This window comes from Condylura cristata, unplaced genomic scaffold (genome assembly GCF_000260355.1).
Source record: "Condylura cristata isolate star-nosed mole 26May11 unplaced genomic scaffold, ConCri1.0 scaffold00023, whole genome shotgun sequence".
Lineage (NCBI taxonomy): Eukaryota > Metazoa > Chordata > Mammalia > Eulipotyphla > Talpidae > Condylura > Condylura cristata.
The window spans coordinates 1,799,697-1,824,257 of record NW_004567124.1 but is presented as its reverse complement, the minus strand read 5'-3'; the positions used below and the strand labels follow the sequence as shown (position 1 = coordinate 1,824,257).

Genomic DNA, 24,561 nt, shown 5'->3' with positions numbered 1-24,561 from the left:
CAACCATTTGCTGCAAGTTAGCGTCACCTAGAAACACTTTAAACCTCTCATGCAGGCCAGTCTGCACCCAAATCAATTAAAAAGAACCTCTGGGCGTGGGGCCTAACCATCAGTACTTTTTAAACTTTCTAGGTGATTGCAAGTTTTCAAATTCCTTGAATAGTTCCAAGGAACTGTTTGTTCAAATCAAAGTTTGAGAATAAACAAAGGAAGAAGGAAATGGAATCCCCCACCCCAGTCCATCAGACCCTTTTCTCCACAATGACCCCTGAGGACACTGTGGAAATCTGGGAACTTAATGAAAACCTCTCAGACTCCAGAAACACAGTTTTTAAAACCACCAATTTAAGTGACGGGAAATAGGATTTCCACAGAAATGAATGTTTTCTTCAGCCAGCTGCTGAATCCTGATTAGTTGGAATCTTGATTATTTTGGTGATTAGACGTAGCGAATCCCAAATGGAGGGGAACCGACATAAATGACCATGGACCTACCTACTTGTTAGTTTGCAACATGAGCAACATCAGCCAGTCTGTGGATGACCCTGTGCCTTAGAACCTAGACTACGGTCTATTTTGGCTTATTATCTTGTTGCCACATGCAGGACAAACCAAACAAATCCTTCAGCTCATCATGGTATTTCCAAGGGAAGAGTGCTTAAATATTAGACATGAACTTATGTTTGTCCACTCTTAAAGGACATTACAATTGATATATGATTATTGTCACTATACACATTCTCAAAAACACCACAGATTGGGTGCACTTGTATCTCTACAATGAAACCCTTTATTAATTAGCATAGCACCCCCTGATTTATAGATTAACTGCAACTGCCATTTCCAATTCACTAATTAGGGTTGAATAGCTGCCTCTACCTTGGAATCTTCAGCAACAATGTCATTGGAACAATTGATTGGAATTACCCTCTATCTCCCACCTTTATACTGGATTCACAATTATGGTTCAAGCTTCCTATTTTTAGTCACTACTTTTTGTAATTAAAAAAACAGTGAAATCCCTGAGATTGAGGAGGTCTTTGGGTTGTACCATGTCTACAACAGGAATGGAATTCAATGTTTACATTCAAAATTGTTTACATTAAAAATAAAAAGAGCAGTACTTGGAGCTTAACAGAGAGCCTCTGTGTGTGTATGTATGTATAAAATCAAACAAAAAATATTTGTCCATAATGTAATAAAATGTAAAATATGAGGCGTCCCATGATGTTGACAATCCTGCTTATATAACCCACTGTCATTCCATAGGCTTTGTGTTACAGAGTTGAAGTTAGGCTCTCAGCTTTTTTCTCTATTTAGGATAGTTCCAGTTTATGCTAGAAGTGTGACTTCAAATACTGATATTTTACTCTATTGCAAGCTAATCTATATATCCACCATCCTACAACCCACAACATACAGGCCTGACACACACAACATAAGTCCAATGGTTGGTATCTGTATTGGTCTCCTAGGCTGCCATAACAAAATACCAAACTAGGTGGCTTAAACAACATACATTCATGCTCTCACAATTCTGAAGACTAGAATTCTGGATCAAAATGTCAATAGGGTTGGTTCTGTCTTGGGGACTCAGGAACTCAGAGACTGTATCTGCTCCATGCACCTCTCCTGACTCTGGTAATTGTTGACATAACTCCAATCTCTGCCTGACCTGCCACATGACCTTCTCCCCATGAATTCTGTGTCTACTTGACTTTTATAAGAACAGCAGTCACATTTATTTAGAGTTCATCCAAATTCAGTATGATCCCATCTTAACTTGATTTCATCTACAAAGACCCTATTTCTAAGGTCACAGTCCTCTGGGTGGATTTGAGTTTGGAAGAGGCACTATATCACCCAGTACTACGTGGCCATTCAAATGTAAAGCATACACACTTGTACAAGAGTGACCATTTTTTACACTTTTTTGAAATAACATTGCATAATGATATTATGTAAGTTTCAAGTGTGTATCATTGTACGTCTATATGTAACACAATAAGTTCATCATTAAAGTCTAAGTCTATCCCATCCCCATAGAACTGACCTCTTTCACCCAATTTATCCAATCCCTTTCCTCCTTCCCTTCCAGTAACAATGAATTTTGTCTTGTAGGCTAAGTTTGTTTTTGTTGTATTAACTCACCTGTTTTAGGTTCTTTATATACTACATGTGAGTGAAATCAGTGTTTGTCTTTTGTCTAACTTATTTCACTGAGTATGATCTCCCTAGGTTCATACACATTGCTGAAAATGGCAGGATTTAATCTTTTTTATAACTGAGTAGTATTCCATGTGTATATAGACCACATCTTCACTAGCAAATCTTCATCCATGAGCACTTAGGTTGTTTCCACCTCTCAGCTATTCTGAATAATGCTGCAAGAAGCATGGGGATGAGGTATCTCTTCAAAGTAGTAGCTTTTTGAAGGTAAATACACAGAAGTGGGATAATTGAATGATCTGAAATTTCTGTTTTTCACTTTTTGAGGAATCTTTGTCCTATTTTCCATAATGGCTGTGACCATTTACATTCCCACCAATTCTACAGTATTCATGCATGTTCCCTTGACTCTGTGTGTACATGTATCTATTGTCACTGTGTTTCTCAGTCTAATGACCTTAAATCTCAGCTGTTTGTACTTGCAAGGGGGTCCCAGGGCACCACATAAGCCAGCATCCCCCCGTGCAGCAGCAGTATCCCCCCAGATGCATTGCTTTCCTTCCCTAAACCAAGTAGGCCTCACCCTTGGGGTGTCCTCCCCCCAATTATATATGCAGGATGCTTCTCTGTTGCTAAGTTCTGCTCATCCACCAGAATCCCCTATGTGGGAACCTACATACAGCTCATGAGGTCCGCACAGATGTCCCTTCCCAACTGCTGACCAGAGGGCCAAGGCACAGGACACACTGAATTGCACTCCCACTTCTGATGTGTTATTTTGTAAATGGTCCAGTTTTCATCTGTGCCAGGAGGAAGGTGTATTCTTGTGAGCATGTTGCTGCTTTCTCAGCAAGTTTTAAGGCTCCATGCGGGAGTCTGATAAAATACCTCTCCTGCTATTGATAGTATTGCAATTTTTATTTTTAATTACTTTACTGTTGTTATATAGATTTATTTAAATTTCATCTTGAGCAACTTTCAAAAAGACAATTATATGAACAATAAAATTGATCATCCCATGTTATATATAAACACATATATAATAAATAAATACACATATAGTGATATTTTGATCCATTATGATAAAAACAATGGCAACATATATCAAATGAATATATTTCTGGAAATGGTTGGTCCTTCTAGATTTCTAAATTGACTTTAAGAAATCCATTTTAAAGAAAGTCTCATTTTCAATCATTTTGGTAATAACTTTCCCTACAAAAAAAAAAGCCATATTTTATAGGCTATCATAAACTTAATATGGAGAAAGTTCCAGCTGCCTGCAATCAATATGAAGCTAGTAAATTACATTATGTTTTAATTATACAAAAGAAATGTGTGTAATAAAGGCATATTTATATGTGGTTTTTGCTCCCCTTACATAAAATCCACATATATTATGGCTAAGTACAGACACGCTGCAAAATACTTACAGTTGACTAATCGCTGATTATACCTGCCAAAATTGAGGCCAATATAAATAAATATTCAGGTTAAAATCAAAATACATGACATTCTGTTACATATTTGGGGGTTATGTTTATAAAATTACTCAAGGTCTTAAAAAGCGTTGCTATTTTGTAAGTAGACCTGGCTTCTGGTGTTTTGTCAACAAATACCTGCTAAGTCTTTACAAAACACCAGCTCTGTGCTGACACTGGAGAGGATAAAAAGAAATTTTAAAGCCAGCCTCCACCAGCCCAGGGGATCAGCTAAGTAAATTGAGGTAGGTTTAGGCCAGGCAGTAGTAGAGCAGTTAGAAAACCATCATTGAACAGCCATTCCAGCAACAAATGTAGCTCTTAAGAGCCGAAGATTTTGGAAAACAATAATTTTATGTGAATTCTGCATATACCTATAGGTCACATCAGCACTAGAGCTTGATGGGATGGGCAAGAGGGTGATGAAAGTGAGAATCCAGTGTGAAAGGGAAAGTAAAATAAGACAAGAGAGGTGAGTGTGCATAGCAGAAGGTTCAAGAGCTTCATGAGTCTAGTTCAACTTTGCTGAAGTTAAAAAGAAAACTTGGAAATGGACACTAAGACAAGGGTGAAGAGGTAGAAACAGGGAAGGGATAGCATCACTTGAATAAAACCTTAGAATAAAAAGAGGATTATTATTATTTATTATTATTAATAAAATAGCATTATTCCACATCTATCATGGTTTTTTTTTTTTTTTTGGTCAGATGCTAAATAGGACAACAGTGCTCATACCTTATGAAAAATCATAATAAAACAAAAAAAAATCAGAGGCATAAATTGCCAACATTTTGCTTAGGACTTGATTGAATAAAGACAAGCAGGCAGTGTTAGAGGTAGGGTCCTATCATACAAGACCTTCACTGAGAATTCGGGGGCAATGGGCTTTATTTCTTAGTCATGGAAGTTTGGGGACAGAGAAAGGACAAGAGGGGAGGAGTACTTCAGAAGATTCAGTGAAACAGCATGCAGCAAGATTCTGCCACAGTCCAGGTGTAAGGCAAAGAGAATGTCCAGGGAAGGCAGGGAGCTGTATCTGAAGACTGATTGACAAAGGGGTAGGGGTGAAAACAAGGAAGAGCCAAAGATGATTGCCTAATTTTATTCTGAATAATGGGGAAATACTTTACAAATAAAAAGGTGGATCAGGAAGCAGACTCCCTTAAGGTGAGAAAGATATTGGGTTCATCTCTAGAATAACTGAGCTACAGTGAGATCTGCTGGTGTGATCAGACAGCAACTGTAATTCCTAGTAAAGGAAAGAGGGATCCTTCCCTGCTCTGTGACTAGCTCAGCCTAAAGCAAAGGTCTGGTTGGTGGCTCCAGTAACAGAGCTGGTGCTGTCTCTGTGCAGGAAGAGGCAAGAGAGGTACCCGAGAACAGTGGTGTGAATGTATGTTGGACTTCTCTCTATTCAGCAGCCAGTACAGTGTTAGCTCTGAAACCCAGACCTCAGTCTCCTGATCAAAAACCTTTTGTGGCTCCCCAGAGCCTGCAATCCAGCCCTAAGAGTCAACTCTCCATCTCCTTTTCCAACCTCAACTTCAGAAGTTCTCACTCTATCCAATCCTGTCACCCCATCACACCCCTTCTCCACCTGCTCCAGACTGACCCCAACCTCTCCAATGCAGGCCCCGTCCTGCTCTGCTCTGTCCCATCCTGCACCATTTTTCCAGATGCCCTTCTCCAGTCCTCGGCCTGGTGAATTATAGTCACCCTGCAAATTCCAGTTCAAATGCCACCTCCTCGGCCTCACCCTTACTCCACGGGCATTTTACCAACTTCCCTAGGCATATTGTTTTAGTCTGCAAACTGTGTCTTATCTTTCAGCTCCCCAATATTCCCTTGCCTAATTTATTTTCTTATTTAAACAAACCATAGCTGGTATGTATTTTGTATAGCATTACTTGGGACTCAAAACACATGTAAGCTTTCCTTAAGTTAGTAGATATCAAAGGAAATTTGGGGTCAGAATAAATCAAATGTTAATATTTAGAGAATGTGAATTTATCATACTTAGCTAAAGTTTATAGTAAAGAAATAAGAACAAAGACTTGCCATTTCCCCCTTTTTCAAACCCTTCACAACCTGTGATCATAGAGTACCAACCTTCTTTCTATCAAGCTAACTCTTAGTTCAAATGTGTTACATCTTGTTTTAAATCAGTTTCAATTCTATCCAAACTCAAAATGCCAAAGCAGATCTGAATTGAAAAACTACTGTGTGATATGTGCATATATTTATTTAAAAGAAACCATAATTTGAACAGATTATTAAAATGGACCTAATCTACCCAATAATGAATGTTTGCTTTTTTTTGGCATCTGAATTTTTATGCATCATAGCATGTGTTTGCCATTTTGATCAGAAGGAATGGAGGATATTTTTGAGATCAGAATTCTTAAACAAGACTATCCAAACATGAGCAGGACTTTTAGGAGTTTCCAAGAATCTCTTATCCACATCCCAAGATTAAAATAAGATAGACCAGACCACCATACCTCAGAACTTACTTCTATTCAACAAACATTTTTGAGTGCCAACCAAGAGCCAACTAGTGGGGGCAAAAATACATGTGTCATAGTATCTGTCTTTAAAGCCTTCACCTTCTAACAAGGGAGGAGAAACTTATAGTACAAGGCACACACTTAAGAATAGAAACCAGCCATAGCATATATTTTTGAATAGATGGTTTCTTTTTATTTTGCTTTGTAACCATCTATACTTTATAATTATTCATTTCTTTTTGAGGTAAGTTTGCATTGTAATAGCATATAAGTTTCAAGTACACATCATTCTAAATCAACATGTGGCTAGAATACATTAAGTTTACCACTAAAATCCAAGTCTACCCTTCACCCTAAAGTTGAAGCCTTTTACCTGATCTCATCCTTTTGGGAACAGTTGGTCTGAAAGTCTAAAAGTTTCATAAAAGTTTTAGTCCATAAAAGATTTGTGTTTCTCGCATTCACTTCACTTAGCATAATCCCCTCCAGCTCCATTCATATCACTGCAGATGGCAAGATTTCATCTTTATTATATAGCTGCATAGTGTTCCACTTCTTTTCTCCTCATCTGTGGGTGCGCACTTCGGTCATTTCCATCTCTTAGCTACTGTAAATAGTGCTGCAGTGGACACCTGAATCTGTCCCTTCAAACTGGTGTTTTTTGAATCAGTATTTTTCAGATAATTTCTCTTTCTCCTCATATTATTTCCACAGACTTTCCTGTCTCTTATAATAGTGACATTTTTTGGAGAATACAGCCCTCCCCAGCTCCCGCCCCTTTTGGAAACCCAGCTCCTCGCTAGCTGACTCTGCTGTGGCTAGCCCGAACGGACATGTTCTAGGCTGCAGCACTGCTCGCTCAAGAAGGCACGTCAGGAGTGCGATGGCTGTCTTTCCTTACTGGTGATGTTAGTTTTGATCACCTGGGCAACGCTGCCCAGTTTCCCCATGGGGCAATTACTCTTCTACTCCTGCAACCAATAAGCAGTCTAGGTTGGGGGGGGGGGTAAAAAGATCTTGGGAATATCCCATTTCACATCAAAATGCCCAACTCTCAAGCCTAGTGTCCTTTTGGGATTCTGGCCAGATCCAACCTTTGCTATGAAGATTAAAAAACAATTTCCTAACTCCAAGTCCCCCTCTGTATTCACCAGCACTCCCTCTAGTATGCATTTTTGCATTTTGCAAACATTTATTAAGTTCTTTTTATGTAGTGACCACTATGCTGGGTGCCGAAAGTGGAACAACAATGGAAGTGGAAGAGGAAACTCCACTGTCTTTGCCCTCTTGGAGTTTTAAAGACAAATATTAATCAGATGTGTGTACTGGCTGGGTGAAATGTCTTGAAGGAAAGGCTCTTGTGTCTGTTAGAACATATGAGAAAGAGACAGGCCCGGTGGAGGCAGGAGGAGACCGCCCTGAGGAAGCAGATATCTAAAGAGCACATAGGACTTGGCATCAGGGGCAGCATTTCTGGAAGAAACAACAGCATGGTGGAGAGTTCGTGATGTATTAGGTGAGCTAAAAGAGGGCCAGGGAGAAAGCACAGAGGAAGGACAGAGACATACATGAGACTGAAAAGTATCACCTGGGCCTCTGATGCCACAAATGATTGGGAGTTTTCTCCTTGATAAATAGAAAGCCCTTAAAGGGTTTGGTGCTCTATGTAGAGAATAAATCTGCATTCTGAAAAGATTATCCTGACTGAGAAGAAGGGTAACAGGAAGAGATTTTATGTTAGTCCAGATAAGATCTAATGCTCACTTGGGCCCCCAACTACCACAGTGGGTATGAAGAGAAGCAGATGTGCTCAGGAAATATGGAAGAGGTGAAATAAAATTTGATGACGGGCTAGACACAGGGGTAAGGAAGGGCAAAGGCATCCAGAATGATGCTGGGTGTCTGATCGGATGGACAGTGGCACCATTTACAGAAAGAAGAAACATCTTTAGTTTCTGGAACACCACGTTCAGCTTGCTTCTTTTCTGCTTTAGGGCTACTCATATTCTCTTCTTTCTCACCTACTAGGCCATTACATATCAGCATTCCTTAAGAAGAAATGGTGGGGGAGGCCAAGGATGAGTTTTCAGTTTTAGAAAACATGTCCAAGTGAAGCTGTCAAGTAGGCAAATAGACATAAAGTTCTGGTACCAGAGGAAAAGTCTGGATTGGAAACATAAACTTGGAAGTAACTGGAATGTTGAGATTCCAGCTCTGGACATGGATAAAACTGTCCATGAAAGGGTTTCAAGAACCACAGCAGGTCTATTTTTAATCCTTAAGGAATGCTGATATGTAATGGCCTAGTAGGTGAGAAAGAAGAGAATATGAGTAGCCCTAAAGCAGAAAAGAAGCAAGCTGAACGTGGTGTTCCAGAAACTAAAGATGTTCCCTGTAGGAGGGAGTGGTCTGTGGAACTATACACAAGTGAGAGGCCTAGCAGGAGAGGCTGGAAAATGCCCACTGGATTTAGCAACTTGGAGGTCTGGACAACATTCACTTGCACTGTTTCAGTGAGATGATGGTGGCAAGAGTCAAATTTGAGGTGCTTGAGGAAGGAACTGGAAGTGAAGAAATGAAAACACTGTATTCTCAGAAAGTGTGGTTTTGGAAGAAAAAAAAAACCAGCCCCAACCCTACTCTTCCTCAGTCTCTACTCTTAACTTGGTTTTGCCCCCAATAAGCTGAATTGATTTTATAGTTCGGTCTTCCTATGGTCTCGTGATAGCCATGGAACCAGCCAGCCATGGTAGAGTCCCCAGGGAAGGTTGCCCAGGACTTCGACGCTCTTCTGGCCCTCATACAACTTCTGATTCAGGCCTGGGGAGACCCCTTGAAAAATACTGCTGGAAGTGTAACAGATAACGAAGTGTGTTTTAGAGACACCTATGAAAATGTTAAGAGTGAATGGGCTCTTGGAAGAAGTCATCACTTGATCATTGGTTGAAGCTAGATGATGTGTATGTGTAGAATTTTATTATACTGTTCTCACTAATTTATGTATAAATTTTTCATAATAAACCTACCCACTCTGTAAAGTGATGCAGAATGGCCACTACAGCCTGCTCTGTGTCTAGCACTACCAACGGGATCAGCTTTAGGCCCAGCACACCCTGGTTGTAAGCTTCAAGGTGCCTGAGGTCAAAGAAAGTCAGCCCCCAGGTTATCAAATCTTCTCTCACTAATGCTGACAACCCACTCTTGCTTTCTTACCTCCCTCCTGAGTATGGAGCCCAAGTAACCTGTGTTACACACCATTCGTGACCCTGAACAGCTCCTTCTCCTCCCTGAACCTCTTTCTAAAAAGTAGGAGACACATCTGCTCAGCAGAGTTGTGAAGACTGATTTTGAGTAACCAGCGTAGCTCACGGCCTCAACAGCTCATGGAAGCCAGGAGGTAATAAAGTGAGTGGAGCTGAGGAGGTAGGAGAAAATCAGATGGCCCCTTGGCCTGTCTTTGGCTTTCCACTTTTAGTAGACATCTAGCTAGAAAGAATCATAGGGAAAAATGCATTCTCTATGAAAAATAACAATGCAAGTGTGATTGTCAGTAAAATAATCTCTTTAAATAAAGGGTACAAGACTGAGATGTAGCTTCAATGTTGGGGTCCTGGGGTGGCAAGGATTTGTGGGGATCAGAGCGCACAGTCCACATCTAAAAAGGTCCTTCCTCTCAGCACTAGCTGATGGCTGCCACCACGACGGAATGGAGCCAATGTTAACATGTCTCCTGTTTTACAAGAGACGCTAGAACTCTAAATTTTTAATGTGAAATCTCCCAATTCTAAAATTTGGTTCAATTATTTTTCTAAGAAAACACAGTAAAGGCCAAACTAAGCCCATCTGGAAGCCAAAATCAGCTCACCGGCTGGCAATGTGCAACTAGATAATGGGGTACAATATAGTTCCCCTCCCCCCTCTCTTTTGCTTCCCTCTCTTCGGTTCTCCCTCTCTCTCCTGACCACTCTGGCTTTTATTTCTATACTACGTTCAAGTGCAGAAAAGACAATGAGTTGAAGAAGCAATAGAGCCCAGGGGGTGTGGTCTAGATGCTTCTCTGTACCCCCCGGGCCTCAGTCAGCGTCTGGCAAGGAGTGGGTCCCGAGGCAGCTCTTGATGAATGAACAAGCCACACCTGGGGCAGCAGTTCAGCGTCTTCATAGGTGCTGGACTTATCTGAGGAACTGTCTCGTTGTTCTCGACAGCCTTACGAAGTCGCTCTGGCCGCTCCATCATCAACGGTAACTGGGCAATTGACCGACCCGGAAAATACGAGGGCGGAGGGACCATGTTCACCTACAAGCGTCCAAATGAGATTTCCAGCACCGCGGGAGAGTCCTTTTTGGCCGAAGGTCCTACTAATGAGATCTTGGATGTCTATGTGAGTTTGGGTGTTTCTGGACTGTTGTCTGGCGTTTGTATCTTGTTGCTTCTAAGGACCATACTTAGAACAACTAAGCAGCAAATGACTGCCATTGCTCCATAAAACCATTTGAGTGGAGCCTTTTGAGGTGCCCTTAAATGCTTGGCGTTCCTCTTGGCCATTCACCTCTAAATGTACCTAGTGCATAGAAACCTTAAACTCTACCAGATGTTTATTACCCTGAGAGTTTATTGACCCAGTAAAACCAATTTTACTCGTTGAACCAAATCAGAGACAAAACATGTCCTTTATTTCATGAACATTGGATCCCCTCCAGGCACTTTCCTCTTAATGCTAATTTGGCATGTTTTCTTTTTATGGCAAAAGAAAGCAAATGCTTGAAGAAAGCAAGACCATAGTTCTTAGCCCTCTTCAGAGTCTTAAAGCAGATGAAGAAAGAACTCCAGAGTACTCCAGATGACACAATAAAACGTGCAGTAAGATACAGAGAATTGCTAGAAGTTCCCTGCTTGACAGAAAACAAAACTTTGATTTATTTACAAGAAACTAAAATATTAAGTATCCCAAGAGCTTAAATTGATCTTTCATTTTAAAAGAAACTACTAGAATCCTGTCTTTTAAAAGATTCGGAAAAGGTGACAAGAAACAAGACTCAATTTGGTAAAAAGAGTGAGCTCAACCTCACGTGTCTGCTCTTTCACCGTCTCCAAAGCAGGCCGGTCTACATGACATTTGCTGTGTTAGAGCTTTGTAAGTATTACTTTTCTAGCTATAGGGTTACATGTCCATTTCTCTTGGGCCTAGTGGCTCATGGACTAGAAACTATAAAGGAACCCTTGTTCTAGTTAATTTTGAATATTTTTTTAGGCTGTCCAGTCAGTTGTTGGACTGTGGATAAGTTTCAAATGGCACTGGGGTAAAAACCCAGGTTTTTAAAGGCCCACTGTGGGTGATCCCAGATGTGGTGGCCAAAAATAATTTCATAACTGGGAATGTGGCAGTGTTCGCACAGAAGCAGCATGGGAGAGCACGGAGGGCTTCCAGGCTCAGATCGAATGTGGGGTTGTGTGAAAAAAGAAATGAGGGACTAAAGGGAACACACGGGAATCCGAGGTCATGCCTCTGATCCCCTTGGGGTTCAGCACATGGTTTCTGGGTGTAAAGAGCCCAGTGGTCCATCCTTATGCCTGCTTTTTGTTGTCTGAACTATAGAATGAAGTGCTACTCACAAGTGGGGAGCAGGTAAGAGATGATGGAGTAAACAGGCAAAACAGACACTCTCATGGCCCGTGTGCCAGGGTACTCAAGGACACTTATAGCTAAAAGAGCCTTCTTCTCTTTCTCCCCATGAAGAGATCAAATACTGTGAGATGAAGGGACTGCTGTAGGTCACAGAGCTCGCAGGACAGTCCCTTTGGAAGCAGTAGAAACGGAGCTATTAAAAAAATCCCCCTGCGGTGATTTGATGATGGGAAACCCGTGGGGATTACAATTGAGATGAAAAAAAAATGTGCAAAATGATGTAAAAATAAACTTTAAAAAAAAAAAAATCCCCCTGCCTGGCTCCCGTGGGCACGGCAGATTTCTGCTCCGCTGTTCCTTTCAGCCCACATACCTACCCCCACCTTCCCACCCGGAAAGGCATAGAAGGACACAAAGGATATTTGTGCTTCAAAGCCAGCAAGAAGGGGTTGTTTCTTCTGGGTCTCGCTGATTTATTCTGTGTCTTTGCAGCACATGGTGTTTCACTGTGACTCCCACAGCCCTGGGAAGCTCCCTGCTGTGGTCATTGATTCCCGCAAGACTGTGGTCCCGAGAGACTTCCTTCTCCTAGGCCTGTTTTCCTGAACCATCTCTTTGTGGTTCTCTAGCTCTCCTTGGATAAAAATGAGTGAGGAAGATAGTTGGGGCAGAGCTCTCCTGAGCCACAGGGCTCACAGGGCTCACATATCAGAGGACTTTGAAGAAATCCAAAGGACCCTGGGCTGCCCCTGCCAGAGGGCTGGCTGCTCTCTGACAACTCTCTTTCGCCACCTAGTGTCCAAACCTGTTCTCCCGGGGTGTAACCCTATGTTTCTGACCATCACAAAGCACTAAACCACCATGTGGGATGACTGGGAGCCATACAGAAGTTCTACTACCCTTGTTCCCATCATCCTATTTAGAATTTATCAAATCTTGACCTTCCATCTACTTTTTTCTGACTTCCTCAGAAACTAAGTACTTTGTTCTTCAAAAGCAAATAACAAAAAGCCATATGAAAATGCCGCCGTTTAATCTGTCGCAGGTTTTCTAATATCACTGATGTGCATCAACCCATTCATGGACAGATAGTAACATTTGTACCATGACATACGTTTCTACCACAGCCAGCAGGAAAGGGATGAGCGTGTGTGCCAGGGCAGTGACACTGACCTTTGTGTTGGCAGATGATACACCAGCAGCCCAACCCAGGAGTCCACTATGAGTATGTGATCATGGGGACCAATGCCATCAGTCCACAGGTGCCACCTCACAGGAGACCAGGTAATTCCTTGTTTTCTGGCAAACCCTCTGGGTCGTTTCCTTTTAAAGCCCCTGTCTCTTCTTGCGCACCTACTTTCTATCTCTCAGTCAACACAGAAAAAAAAATGCATGGACACACACGTGAGTCAGGGGGCCTTGTGACCAGAGGATGCTTCACAGTTGGGTGAGCCACACTAAGGGTATTTCATTCATCTGATTAAAAATGAAGTTCCTGGGCCCTCCTTGCTGGCACAACAGGTTAAAGCACAGCACCGCAAGGGCACTGTGGCATCTTCAGTGTGAGTTCGATCCCCAGCCCCGGAGGTGACCCACATGGTGCGGCAGACCTCTCCTGACCCGCCTGCTGCTCCCCTCAGTAGCGTACTTCCTCAGTCTGCCTGTTCTGCTCCCCACTCTGTCACTGGTGAATCCTTTCACCACCCCTGCACCTCTGGCCAGCACCCCAGTTCTGTATGCATAAATAAATAAATCTTAAAAAAAAACAAACTTAAGAAAATGAAGTTCCCATCTTGGGATAGTCTTCACAGTCCAACATCTTGTTGTTATGTTTCATTTTGTTTTTCTTTATTGAGATAATGCTAGTTTACAACACTTTATATGGCTGAAGGAAACAGGTTCACACCTCAGATGTATATTAACATACAGCCTCCACCAGTCAAGCTCCCATAGTCCTTTATGCTAAACCCCTGGGCTCCCTCCTCCCTTTGAGCCCACCTTCACCCTCCCTCCACCTCCAGTAGCCTTTACTCTGCATTCATATTTCTAAAGTTTGTTTTAATTAGTTTTGTCAGTTTCTTTGTTTTTTTTTCTCTATATTCCATCTGAGTGAAATCACCCAGCTTTTGCCTTTCTTCTTCTGATTTGATTTCACTTAGCATAATCTCCTTTACTTCCATCCACTTTGTTGCAAATGGCAAGGTTCGTCTTTTTTAGAACTGAGTAGTACCTTTTTACATATACACCATATATACCATATCTCATCATCTCCTTAATGCATCTGTCAATTGATAGGCATTTTGGTTGTTTCCATAATTTGGCTATTCTAAATAGGGGTGCATATTTCCCTTAGAATTAGTGGTTTTGCCTCCTTAGGGTAGATACCTCGGAGTGAAATTGCTGGATCACATGTCAGATCTATTTTTGACATTTTGAGAACCTTCTACACTCTTTTCCACAGTCTACATTCAACTGAAAGCATAGGAAGCTTTATTTTTCTCCACATCCTCACCAACATTTGCTGTTTCTGGTTTTCTTGACATGACCCATCCTCACTGGACATCGAGGTAGTATCTCATGGTGCTTTTGATTTGCATTTTCTTGGTGATAAATAATGTTGAACAGTGTTATACATTTTAGCTATTTATATGTCTTCTTTGGAGAAGTGTCTCTTTAGCTCTTCTGCCCACTTTTTTTTTATAAGATTTATTTATTTATGCATACAGAACTGGGGTACAGGCCAGAGGTGCAGGGATGATGAGAGGATTCACCAGAGACAGAGTGGGGAGCAGAACAGGCAGATTGTCGAAGTACACTGCTGAGGGGAGCAGCGCTGCCCACTTTTTTAATTGTATTCTTGTTTTCTTTTTGGGGAGTTATGTAAGTTCTTTTTCAATCTTGGATATCAACCCCTTGCTAGATGGTACTTTTTCCTACTCAGTGGGGTGTCTCTTTGTTTTAATGATAATTTCTCTGTACAGGTTTTAACTTGATGTAGTTCCATTCATTTATTTTGCTTTTGCTTTTGCTGTTGAATGCCCAAAGACATCACAGAAGCCAATGTCATGGAGTGGTTTGCCTATGTTTTCTTCTATGTATTTTATGGTTTCTGGTCTTACATCCATGTCTTTAACCCATTGGGAAAGACTGGTCTAGTTGCATTTATTTCTGTGTGTGCTGTTCAGGTGTCCCAACATCTTTGGTTGAAGAGACTTGCACATCCCATACCATGTACAACATGAGGAGGAATAAGGAATCTGTCATTACATGGAAAACTAGAAGTTCAGCTGTGTCCCTGTGTCCCTGGGCTTATCTTGGGAGGTCTGCTTCCAAATCCCACGCTGTGGCTCACTGAGGTCTGCTGAGGGCTCCTGCCAGCCTGGTTGTTTCCTGAGCCCACCCTGGAACTCAGTGGTATCTGCGCTGAGGTGTGCAGTGATGTACTGTGGTGGTCTCCCTTATAGAGCCTGTCCTGAAGCTCACTGAAGTCTGTGCCAGTGTTGTTGAGGGCTTTTATGATAGGTCTGCTTCTGGGCCCTGCCCCAGAACTCACCATCAACATAGACAGCTCATGAACACATATTTTGTATATGTATTATGTATTGTATTCTTAAAATAAACTAGAGAAAAAATATTATTAGGGAATCATAAATAGATCATAACAAAGATCTTCATCCTCCTCATCTTCACATTGAAGAAGGGGAAGGAAAGGGTTAAGAAAAGCCCTGTATAAGTGGACCATAGAGTTCAAAGGTCAACTGCATTCTGTTCATGTTTGTAGCTTCACTTAATTTAACTGGTACCACTGGTGAACATTTAAGTCTGTTGGTATGCTGAGAAGAAAAATCAAATATAGTACAAAATGAACAGCAGTGTAAAAAATTTTAAAGTTAAGTCAGTTGATGTGTTGCTATTTCAAATAATATTTTAATAGACACGCTTGTACATACTTATTCATGTAAAAGAATGAAAATAATTGTACCAAATTGCCCTAGAAACTTATATCTCTAAGTCAAAAAGGCTTTTAAAATTTGGATAGAGATTTCCAAATTGCCTTCCAAAATTTTCTCAACTATTTGCAGTTCAACCACTGTGTATAGAGTGTGTTTTCAACCAGGGTTAAGGACTGAAGGGTTTCCAAAGTTCCAAATCTTTCTTATTGGATCAATAGGGCCGATAGTGTTTTCTTGTTTTTAAAATGTAGTTCTTTAAAATGTGTGAAGGTAAGTATCTTCTGCATGATTCTACCTGTATTTCTCTTTGTTTGAATGAAAAAAAAAATCATTATCAGCTTTTCCTGCTGGGATGTTCATCTCTCTTTTATTCATCTTTAATAATGTTTTTAATATTAGGAAATTCAGTTTGGCTTATTTTAAATGTATGTATTATGAGTTAGAATTGATCTCATGCCACCCAATTTTCAGTATTAAAGTAATTTCCTCTTTAGGACTGGGAGTCTGAGGTCTTACTTCTGTGTGTTCTCTCACCTCTCCCAGGGGAGCCGGTCAACGGCCAGCTGGTGACAGAAGGGAGGAGCCAGGAGGAGGAAGGAGAGGAGAGGAGTGAGGAGAAAGAAGATGCGCTCAGAGGCACACCTGAAATTTTCACAGCAGAATCAGCCCAAACCTTCCCACTCAGGCCTCCAGATAGATTTTCTTCCCATCTACCAGATAATCTGGTGCCACCAGCACCACAGTCCCCTCGGCGAAGCCGGGACCACAACTGGAAGCAGCTGGGGACAACAGAATGTTCCACGACCTGCGGGAAAGGTGGGCACAGAGTCCACAGACCCCCACGAGGGGTGTGAGGGGAGACCTGAGGGGCATGGTGGGTCCTCGCCTCCACAGCCTGGCTGCAAGATGGCTCATTAACATGATGGTGTGTGGAAATAGGGGGAGGGTTCCCCAAGACTACCCTCTGGCTCAGTGGTCCTAGATGGACTTACCAGGGTCAGAAAGGCTGTTCTGCCCCTGCTTACAGTTTATTATCACATGTCGACTCAGCAGAGGCAAAAGGCACACGTGGCTAAGTCCAGGAGAAACCAACTGCCAGCTTCCTGGTATCGCCTTCCTCCACCCCCACCTTAGTCCCCCCAACAGGAGAGTTAGACAAGATGCACTTAATTCTCCCAGTGCTGATGTGTGATAACAGAGCCAAATGTTGCTAACTCAAGCTCATTCAAGGGGTTTCTTGGGGTTCAATCAGGTAGGCTTGCAGCCTGCACATAACTGAAATGAGCTACTCAGCCTTCAGCAACCAGACATCACACTGATACACTTCTGCCCCATCTCTGCTTGGTCCCACAAATATGTAGCCTTGTGTCTGGTCATGCAAAGTGTTCAGTGGGCACTCAAGTGTTTCATGAGTGAATGAATGACTGTATGTGCTGTAATCAACTATTAGAAGAAATATAGGGATGTTCTGACATCTTCACTACTATCCTGGATATGTAAGTCTGTATTGTTCAATGGAGGCATAAAGAATATGGACTTAGGTGTTGAAAACTGAAGAATGTTTTTTTTGCATTTCCATATTATTTAGTTTAATGCTCTAAGATAGTCTTTCTCCTTTGTAGTGTGGATACACAGCGCTCTCTTTCTCTCTCTCTCTCTCTCTCACTCACTCACTCACTTTTATTACATATGAGGTGAGGTTTGGGGTTCACATCCTCAGTTTCCATTTTAAATACTTACAGCTACACACACCAACAATGCGTGTAGACACATGTGCATACACACAGTATCTGCAGCTGAGCTCCCTTAGATGATATGTAAACACTCTTATTAATCCTGACAAACATAAATGGCACTGCTTCTCAAGCCAAAAGGATACTGAGGACATAACTTAGAAAAAATAGAAACTGCGATTATCTGGTTCTCTTACCTCTCCCTTCTCTTGTAATCTTGGGCCTTTATCCTTCTTCCATGTGACAAATGGCAGCAGCCCATGAACACCCTTCCTTTGCTCCCTCTAAGGTCTGCCATGGTGGCCTCAGACGTGCTAGGCCAGGTGAGTCCCATGTGGTTAGCTCATCTCAGGGTCGTCCGCCATATTGACCAGTGTGCTGTGACCAAGAAATTCCTGCTGGTATTGCCCAGCTCCTCTCTGTCTAATCTAGCCTACTCCTCTCACAACCTCAATATTTGTCCCCACACAAACTGTCTCCCAAATTCTGCTCTGGTCCTTCCTGATGGGGCTAGATAGACACATTTCTATGCCTCTTGCATTAAAATTTCCCATTTCTTCATGCTTAGGGATTCATGATGTCATTACAGAGAGGGGCCACTACTTTAGCCAACCATAGCACAGGCTCTCTCTAGCTGGTCATGATTGGCTCAGTTGATTCCTGAGTTCCTAGACTAGAATTATTAGTCTTATCGCCCTCCTTATGTTGTCCAGCTCTCCATAATGTCTCACCGATCTTTGCAATCCCCCCTGAATTCACTGATTACCTCCTTCAGTAGCGACAAATTACCTATGATGCTGCTCCCTCCTCCAACATGGTGTTCTTCTGCTTAGATCAACATGCCCAACATACAGCCCAACTCAAGAGATCCCAGACTTTTTCTCCTGTCTAAAGCCCAGCAAGCCAGATCTCACCTCACAATCCTGTGCTGGCCTATTAGCTAAACGCTGTTCCTATAAGAGGAGCGAGTGAGTGGCATGCTTGGGCAATGAAAAAGTGGCCTTTCTGCAGAAATGAAACTGATTTCAAGAAAGAAATTCCAGCACTGGAGTCCAGAATTACAAATTTGGTATTTTCTCGTCATCAGAGAGAAAGAGAAAGTTGTAATTTCATTACTCCCTTGGCTTAACGCTGGAGCTGGGCCACGGCTGGGTGGGGAAAGGCAGGCCGTGGCTTTGCGCAAACAACCCCAAGCAGAATGCATCTTCCCAAGGCTAGAACATTCCTAACCCAGACCCTTTTAACTAAAGAAATTAAATCTCCCTTCATTTGAGTGCCAACTGGTTGGAGTAGTTACTTTTGCTTTCCAGTCCACAAACTTATACATAGGAAAGTTAAACCCACATGGTCTAAAGGGAGACAGATCAGCTAAATTGTATTTTCACTTAATCCCTTCATATTTGGGTCCCTAATGGATACCCTTCATGCTGTGAGCTGGATTTCATTCATCTTTATAACTAGGCACAAAGTGTTTAATGTTTGCTGAATTTAATTTAAAGTCTCTTCTTCATGGAAACAGATCTGTCACTTGACAAAATTTAATTCCAGAGTTTTTGCTTCCAGTGAATTTTGCACTCTGTACTGCATTTTTACTCGGTGAATAATTATGCTTAACTGGAATGTTATTTTAAATAATGGTCTTAATTTATAGCTGACAATGTTCATTTTGACTGCCAGTGCAGTTTAAACAAATGATCATTTTAGATTCAGAGCTGTTTTACAAACTGTCAAATTTCTTGTAAGAACTACCCTCTGGCTCAGTGTGTCACACAAAATCAACTTAAAGATGCACTGAAACTGTTTGTGGCTGATGAAATATTGAGACAATTACATTAGAACTTATTCCTCCAGTTACAATTAAAACTGTAGCAACTTGGAGGTTCAGAAATGGTAACTGCCTGGCTATTTGTCAGTAGATCTGAGGCAGAGTGGTAGAATAATGATAGTGTTCTACCCACAGGTTGTGTGGCGGCCTCAAACGGCCCGCTACTGGAGAGGACAAGGGTGTAAGTCATTATTTGGGAAGGAGTATTTCCCCTTCGGACAGTTAACAGTTCTCACTTTGTGAACATCCATTAGCAGTACTTCGGTGAAGCCACCAGGGGGCAGCAGAGAGGAGCAGGCAGGATTAACTGCTTTTTTCCTACTGAGCTTAGAAAAGAAACTGTGGTGAGGGTCTACAGGTGATTTGATGGTAGGAATTTTACAGGGATGACACCTGCAGGGAGGAACCAAACATTGTATGAAAATGAACAATAATGTAATATAAATAAAAGAAAAAATAAATTGCACTTAGCAAATGCTGACATCTCCAAATCAGACATTACCCAATGAAACTCAAATGTATATTTAACACAAATGAGTAAACAAAAACTGGAGGAGGAATTGTGTTTTTTAACCAAGTAATCAAAGCCAGTATGCACTTGGCACACTTCTGTAGACCAGCTGCTACCTGTTAGGTTCCAGGCTGCCAGGGTAGACAAGAACCAGTCCTGTCCCTGAGAAATGCTGCTTCGCAAGCCTTTCTCAACCAAAATATCACATTCTAAGAGAAGTGTGTTAGATGATTTACAAAGGGCAAAACTGGCTGTCCTTCAAGCCTTTTCTTACTTATCTGCTCCAACCTCACTCTTTTAAGCATACCTGGAGCCTGCAGGTCAGCTTGCCATGCACCTCCATTCCAACGTAGCCTCCTGGGCACCCCACCCACCCAGGCTCAGCCCTTCCTCAAGGATGTGGCTTGACCCCCTTGGGCCCTTTCTGTTTCACTTCTCCCCTAACAATTACCTCTTGTTATCTTTAACTGCTATGAAAACTGTTCTTATCTGCTTTGAACACTTACAGACCTTATCCACAGGTTGACTGAAGTTCTTGAAGGACAAGCACCTTCCGGTGCCTTGCAAAACCCTTGCGTGGGAGGTGTGTGAGGAGTGAGTGTGTGAACTGTTCTGTCTCTGGGATCTTTCTTTGTCAGCACGAGAGCCAGTCCGTCTGCACTGTCGTCTGAGGTCAAGTGCGTGGAACTGCCCTTGACTCTCTCCTTGTCCTTGCAGGGTCACAGCACCCAATTTTTCGCTGTGTGCACAGAAACACTCATGAAGAGGTTCCCGAGAGCTACTGTGACTCCAGCACGAAGCCCACGCCTGAGGAGGAGGCCTGCAACATCTTCCCCTGTCCAGCCTTGTAAGCTGGTCCCCGTCGGGTCTCCCTCGCGGCTTGTGCACAGACTTAGTAGCAGATATAGCTTCGTTTTTAAATCAGCCTAGGTCTGCTATAGGAGCAAGAGGCTTGGCCTGTGCATTAAATGCCGTCTGTGTGGCCAGCACCCTTGTCTGTCTGGATTGAATTAAGAGCCCATGGCCTTAAGGAGGTTGGCCGCTCCCGGGAACACCACTTGTTGTTGATAAACTTGGAGCAATTAGGACTTAACCTGCTAAAGAAAACAAAGAATTGTCTTCTGGGGGGTCAGCACTGTCATTGCCCGTGGAGAGAATAAATCACAAGGACATCTGCCTGGGGATGCCAGGAAAGTGTCCCAGGAGACAATGGCATAGATCGGAATCTCCCAGAAGGGCAGAGCAAATGATCTGAAAAGCTGTTCTTTTTAATTTATTTATATATCATTCTTCATTTCGTGTCTTTTTCCATCTCAGTTGTAATCCCTGTGGGCTTCCCATCACCAGATCACCTGTGTACCATCATCATAGTCCCGTGCACTCCCCCCACCCCCATTTTTGATCCCATTCCCCATGCCACCCCCCGTAAACTGTCTTTGGTATATAGTTGTTCATTATTATTCCGCCCCCCCCTCCGGTCCTTTATGCTTCTGCTGTGAGTGAAGCCATCCGGTATTTTTCTTTATCTTCCTGGCTTATTCCACTAAGCATGATCCCTTCCAGCTCCATCCATGTTGCTTTTCAATGTAAGTGTCAGTATCTTAAAAAGAAAATTCTCATCCAAATACATAACAAGAGCATGCTGATGTCTCATTTAACTCAAGGCAGAGAGGATGGCAGAGGAAGGTGTGAAACGGATACACAATTAGTTGATGAAAGATAAAGAATACTGGAATAAAATTGCCAAGTGAATTCCAGAGTGGGTTAATTCTACAGGGTAATGAAAGAAACCGTGGGGGTGGGGGGGTTCACATGGAGGTGTACATACACATTTGTGTGAATAGATAAAAACCATTCGGAACTTCTCGGTTTTCTGTAGTTGACAGAATCTGGTCTCTCAGCAAGGATAAATGGCGTGTGGGACAATGTTTCCTTGCTTCTCAGCCCCAGGGCCCTGGGCACACTCGGGACTAGGGTCCGCCACCACCACTGTGCTAGTTCAAGGCGGCCGGCTCAGGTGCGTGTTTCTGCCGTGTTCCCTAACGTGCTCTGTCCTTCTCTCCTTCCTGAGCCAGCTGGGACATCGGGGAGTGGTCCGAGTGCAGCAAGACCTGTGGCCTGGGCATGCAGCATCGCCAGGTGCTGTGCCGCCAGGTGTACGCTAACCGCAGCCTGACGGTGCAGCCCCACCGCTGCCAGCACCTGGAGAAGCCCGAGACCACCAGCACCTGCCAGCTCAAGATCTGCAGTGAATGGCAGATCCGGACCGACTGGACCTCGGTACTGGGCAGGACAGCCAGGCGCCTCCCACCACCAAACCCTGCGGGCGGAGAACCTGAGCTCTCCAGGAGGGATTTCATCCTGGGGGGATTGGAGGGAGGCGGGTCTGGAAGGCTGTTTCTGCAAGCCATGGGGTGCCCCAGGCTTTGGGTGGTGTGAGTGGGTCGCCAGGGCCTGAGGGTGAACCCAGGGCAGTGGGGTGCATGTTGTCTCACCTTCCTCAGCTCTCCTGTGCGGTGAGGACCGGGCATTGCAGGCAGAGCTCCTAAACCCCCATTTTGCGCTCCCATTTTATAGATGCAGAACTGAGGGGCTGATATCCAAGGAAGTCTTTGAGGAAATGGTGGGGAAGCACTCAGGGAACCCATCAGGTGGCCTGGCACCGCCGGGGACCCTGCACCTGGGGTTGGGCTGGCCCCACCAGTGGCAGCTGGCAAGGCCCAGGGCACACACTGGAGAGTCCCTGCACTGGTGGCGTGCCTGACGTCCGCTCCTGTGTTCCAGTGCTCAGTGCCCTGTGGAGTGGGGCAGAGGACCCGAGACGTGAAGTGCGTGAGCAACCTCGGGGACGTGGTTGACGACGATGAGTGCAATATGAAACTCCGGCCGAACGACATTGAGAACTGCGACATGGGTCCCTGTGCCAAGAGCTGGTTCCTCACCGAGTGGAGTGAAAGGGTGAGGTGACAGCGGCAGGGCGGGTTTTGCAGAGCCAGGACCGGGGCGCTGGCCTGCAGGGCAGGGGCTGTCCGCACAGGGGGCCCCAAGCCACACAAGGATGCATCACTAGTCAAGAATCCCAAGGGCAACTGCTGAAACTGGGGGAAAGGCCCAGAGAGGAAAACCTACTATTAGGGTTTTTTTGTTTGTTTGTTTTGCATAGGAAGACTGAGGAACCCCAGAAGTAACAAGTGGGTGTGAAAGAATTGGGTAAATTCTCCCTAGCTCTGCTCATGAATACTGAATAATAAATACTCACTACAGAATAATTAGATCCCAGTTTTGCCTAATGCAGGCATCTATAATGGAGCTCAGCAAATGGCAGGCCCCTTCTCTGGTCTTACTAACCCAAAGCATTTCACTTACTGTCCCCCCTCCAGCAGTCTGGCCACCCGTGGGTCCATGGGGTCAGTTATCAAAGATGAACTCAAAGGCATTATAGTTCATAATTATCCCACCAGCCACCTGCCTTCCAGGGGAGCCAATAAAGAGTTAGCTCATCTAAGACAAAAGAAGCGTTTATATAAGGAGAGAGGGACTCCGAAGCTGCCTGGTGGGGAAGGGTCACACAGACAGAAACGGGTGAGGTCTGCTGCACTCAGCTTTACGGGCAGCAGTCTGGACTCCAGGTCAGCATCCACTCGCCCTGTGCCTCCCTTAGGCTGGCTTCTTCCCAACGGCTAATGTGCTGCCCATGACTGTCCACTCCCGGGACTTGGGGAGACGCAACTGTATTGATGCACTTAGTGCCACTGAATCATACACCTAAAACAATGAAAGTGGTAAATTTTACACTATGTATAGTATGCCATAATTGTTTAAAAGAACATTTAGGGAGAAATATTAGTCAAAGTTAGAAAGCATACCTGAAGCCGGGGCAGAAGTGGGGAAGGAGGGAGGAGATGATGAGCTTTGCCTTTCTTTTCTTGTGGAAACTGATGACCAGCTCACAGCAGAAAAAGGTGACCAGGCAGCTGGACTGGTCATTATAACAAGTTTCAGTTTTCTGGATTCTCTAGAAAGCCCTGGAAACTTAACTGGAATGTAGACACCATTGCTGTCTCTGTCCCGAGGGCCTCCCTCTCAGGCACCATTTCCCTCATTGGAAACCCGCGTGGTGTTTCCAAACTCTAATGTACCTGGGAACCTGGTGACAGTGCAGGGTGGTGGGATCAAGGGGGACAGGGAGATTCTGCATTTCTAGCAGGCTCCCACCTGGTGGCAGCACTGAGGCCTCTGGGCCAAAGAGAGGAAACCAGCTAAGTTCATGGAACCATAGAGGACATTGCTGAGCTAGTGAACTGTCCTCCCCCAGCATCATTTGAACAACAGTACAACATCTCAGGTTCAGAGGAACAAACTCTCAGGCATCAGCAGATTTGCACCCATGCCATTTTGATGGTTGAGTCCGATTGGTCAGCACCCATTTAACTGGTCAGTGCCCACCAGGGACAGTTGTCAGACCGTTCTCTGAACATCACCCCTGCAAGTGTTTCCAGGGGTCTCCATTCCCTCCACATTGCAAGATGGTCCTTGATTTCCTCTCCACACCATAATAATCCCTGCCTGTGCAGTGTTAGGGGGTGGAGGGAAAACATACCTGCAAGCACAGCCTTCATACTATCCTCAGAGGTCGCCTAACACTCTGCCTCGCCTTCATGCTGTTGTACCGTTGCACCCTACTGAGTCGGGGACTCTCAGTAGTGATTTATCTGTGACACTCAACACCTCATGATATCAGCCCTGCCCCTCAGCC

At 43.6% G+C, this 24,561-nt stretch overlaps 1 protein-coding gene across 2 annotated transcripts in view; it reads left to right on the top strand.

The window, feature by feature from the left end:
- The window catches only part of THSD4 (thrombospondin, type I, domain containing 4), a 478,159-nt gene that overhangs the window by 431,838 nt on the left and 21,760 nt on the right, over nt 1–24,561 (top strand). For both annotated transcript variants that reach the window (XM_012728805.1, XM_004687625.2), the window contains 6 exons: nt 10,363–10,538; nt 12,971–13,067; nt 16,280–16,552; nt 20,523–20,652; nt 21,881–22,085; nt 22,590–22,763. In XM_012728805.1, the coding sequence (XP_012584259.1) occupies nt 10,363–10,538; nt 12,971–13,067; nt 16,280–16,552; nt 20,523–20,652; nt 21,881–22,085; nt 22,590–22,763 (1,055 nt within the window). The remainder of the gene's footprint in view (nt 1–10,362; nt 10,539–12,970; nt 13,068–16,279; nt 16,553–20,522; nt 20,653–21,880; nt 22,086–22,589; nt 22,764–24,561) is intronic.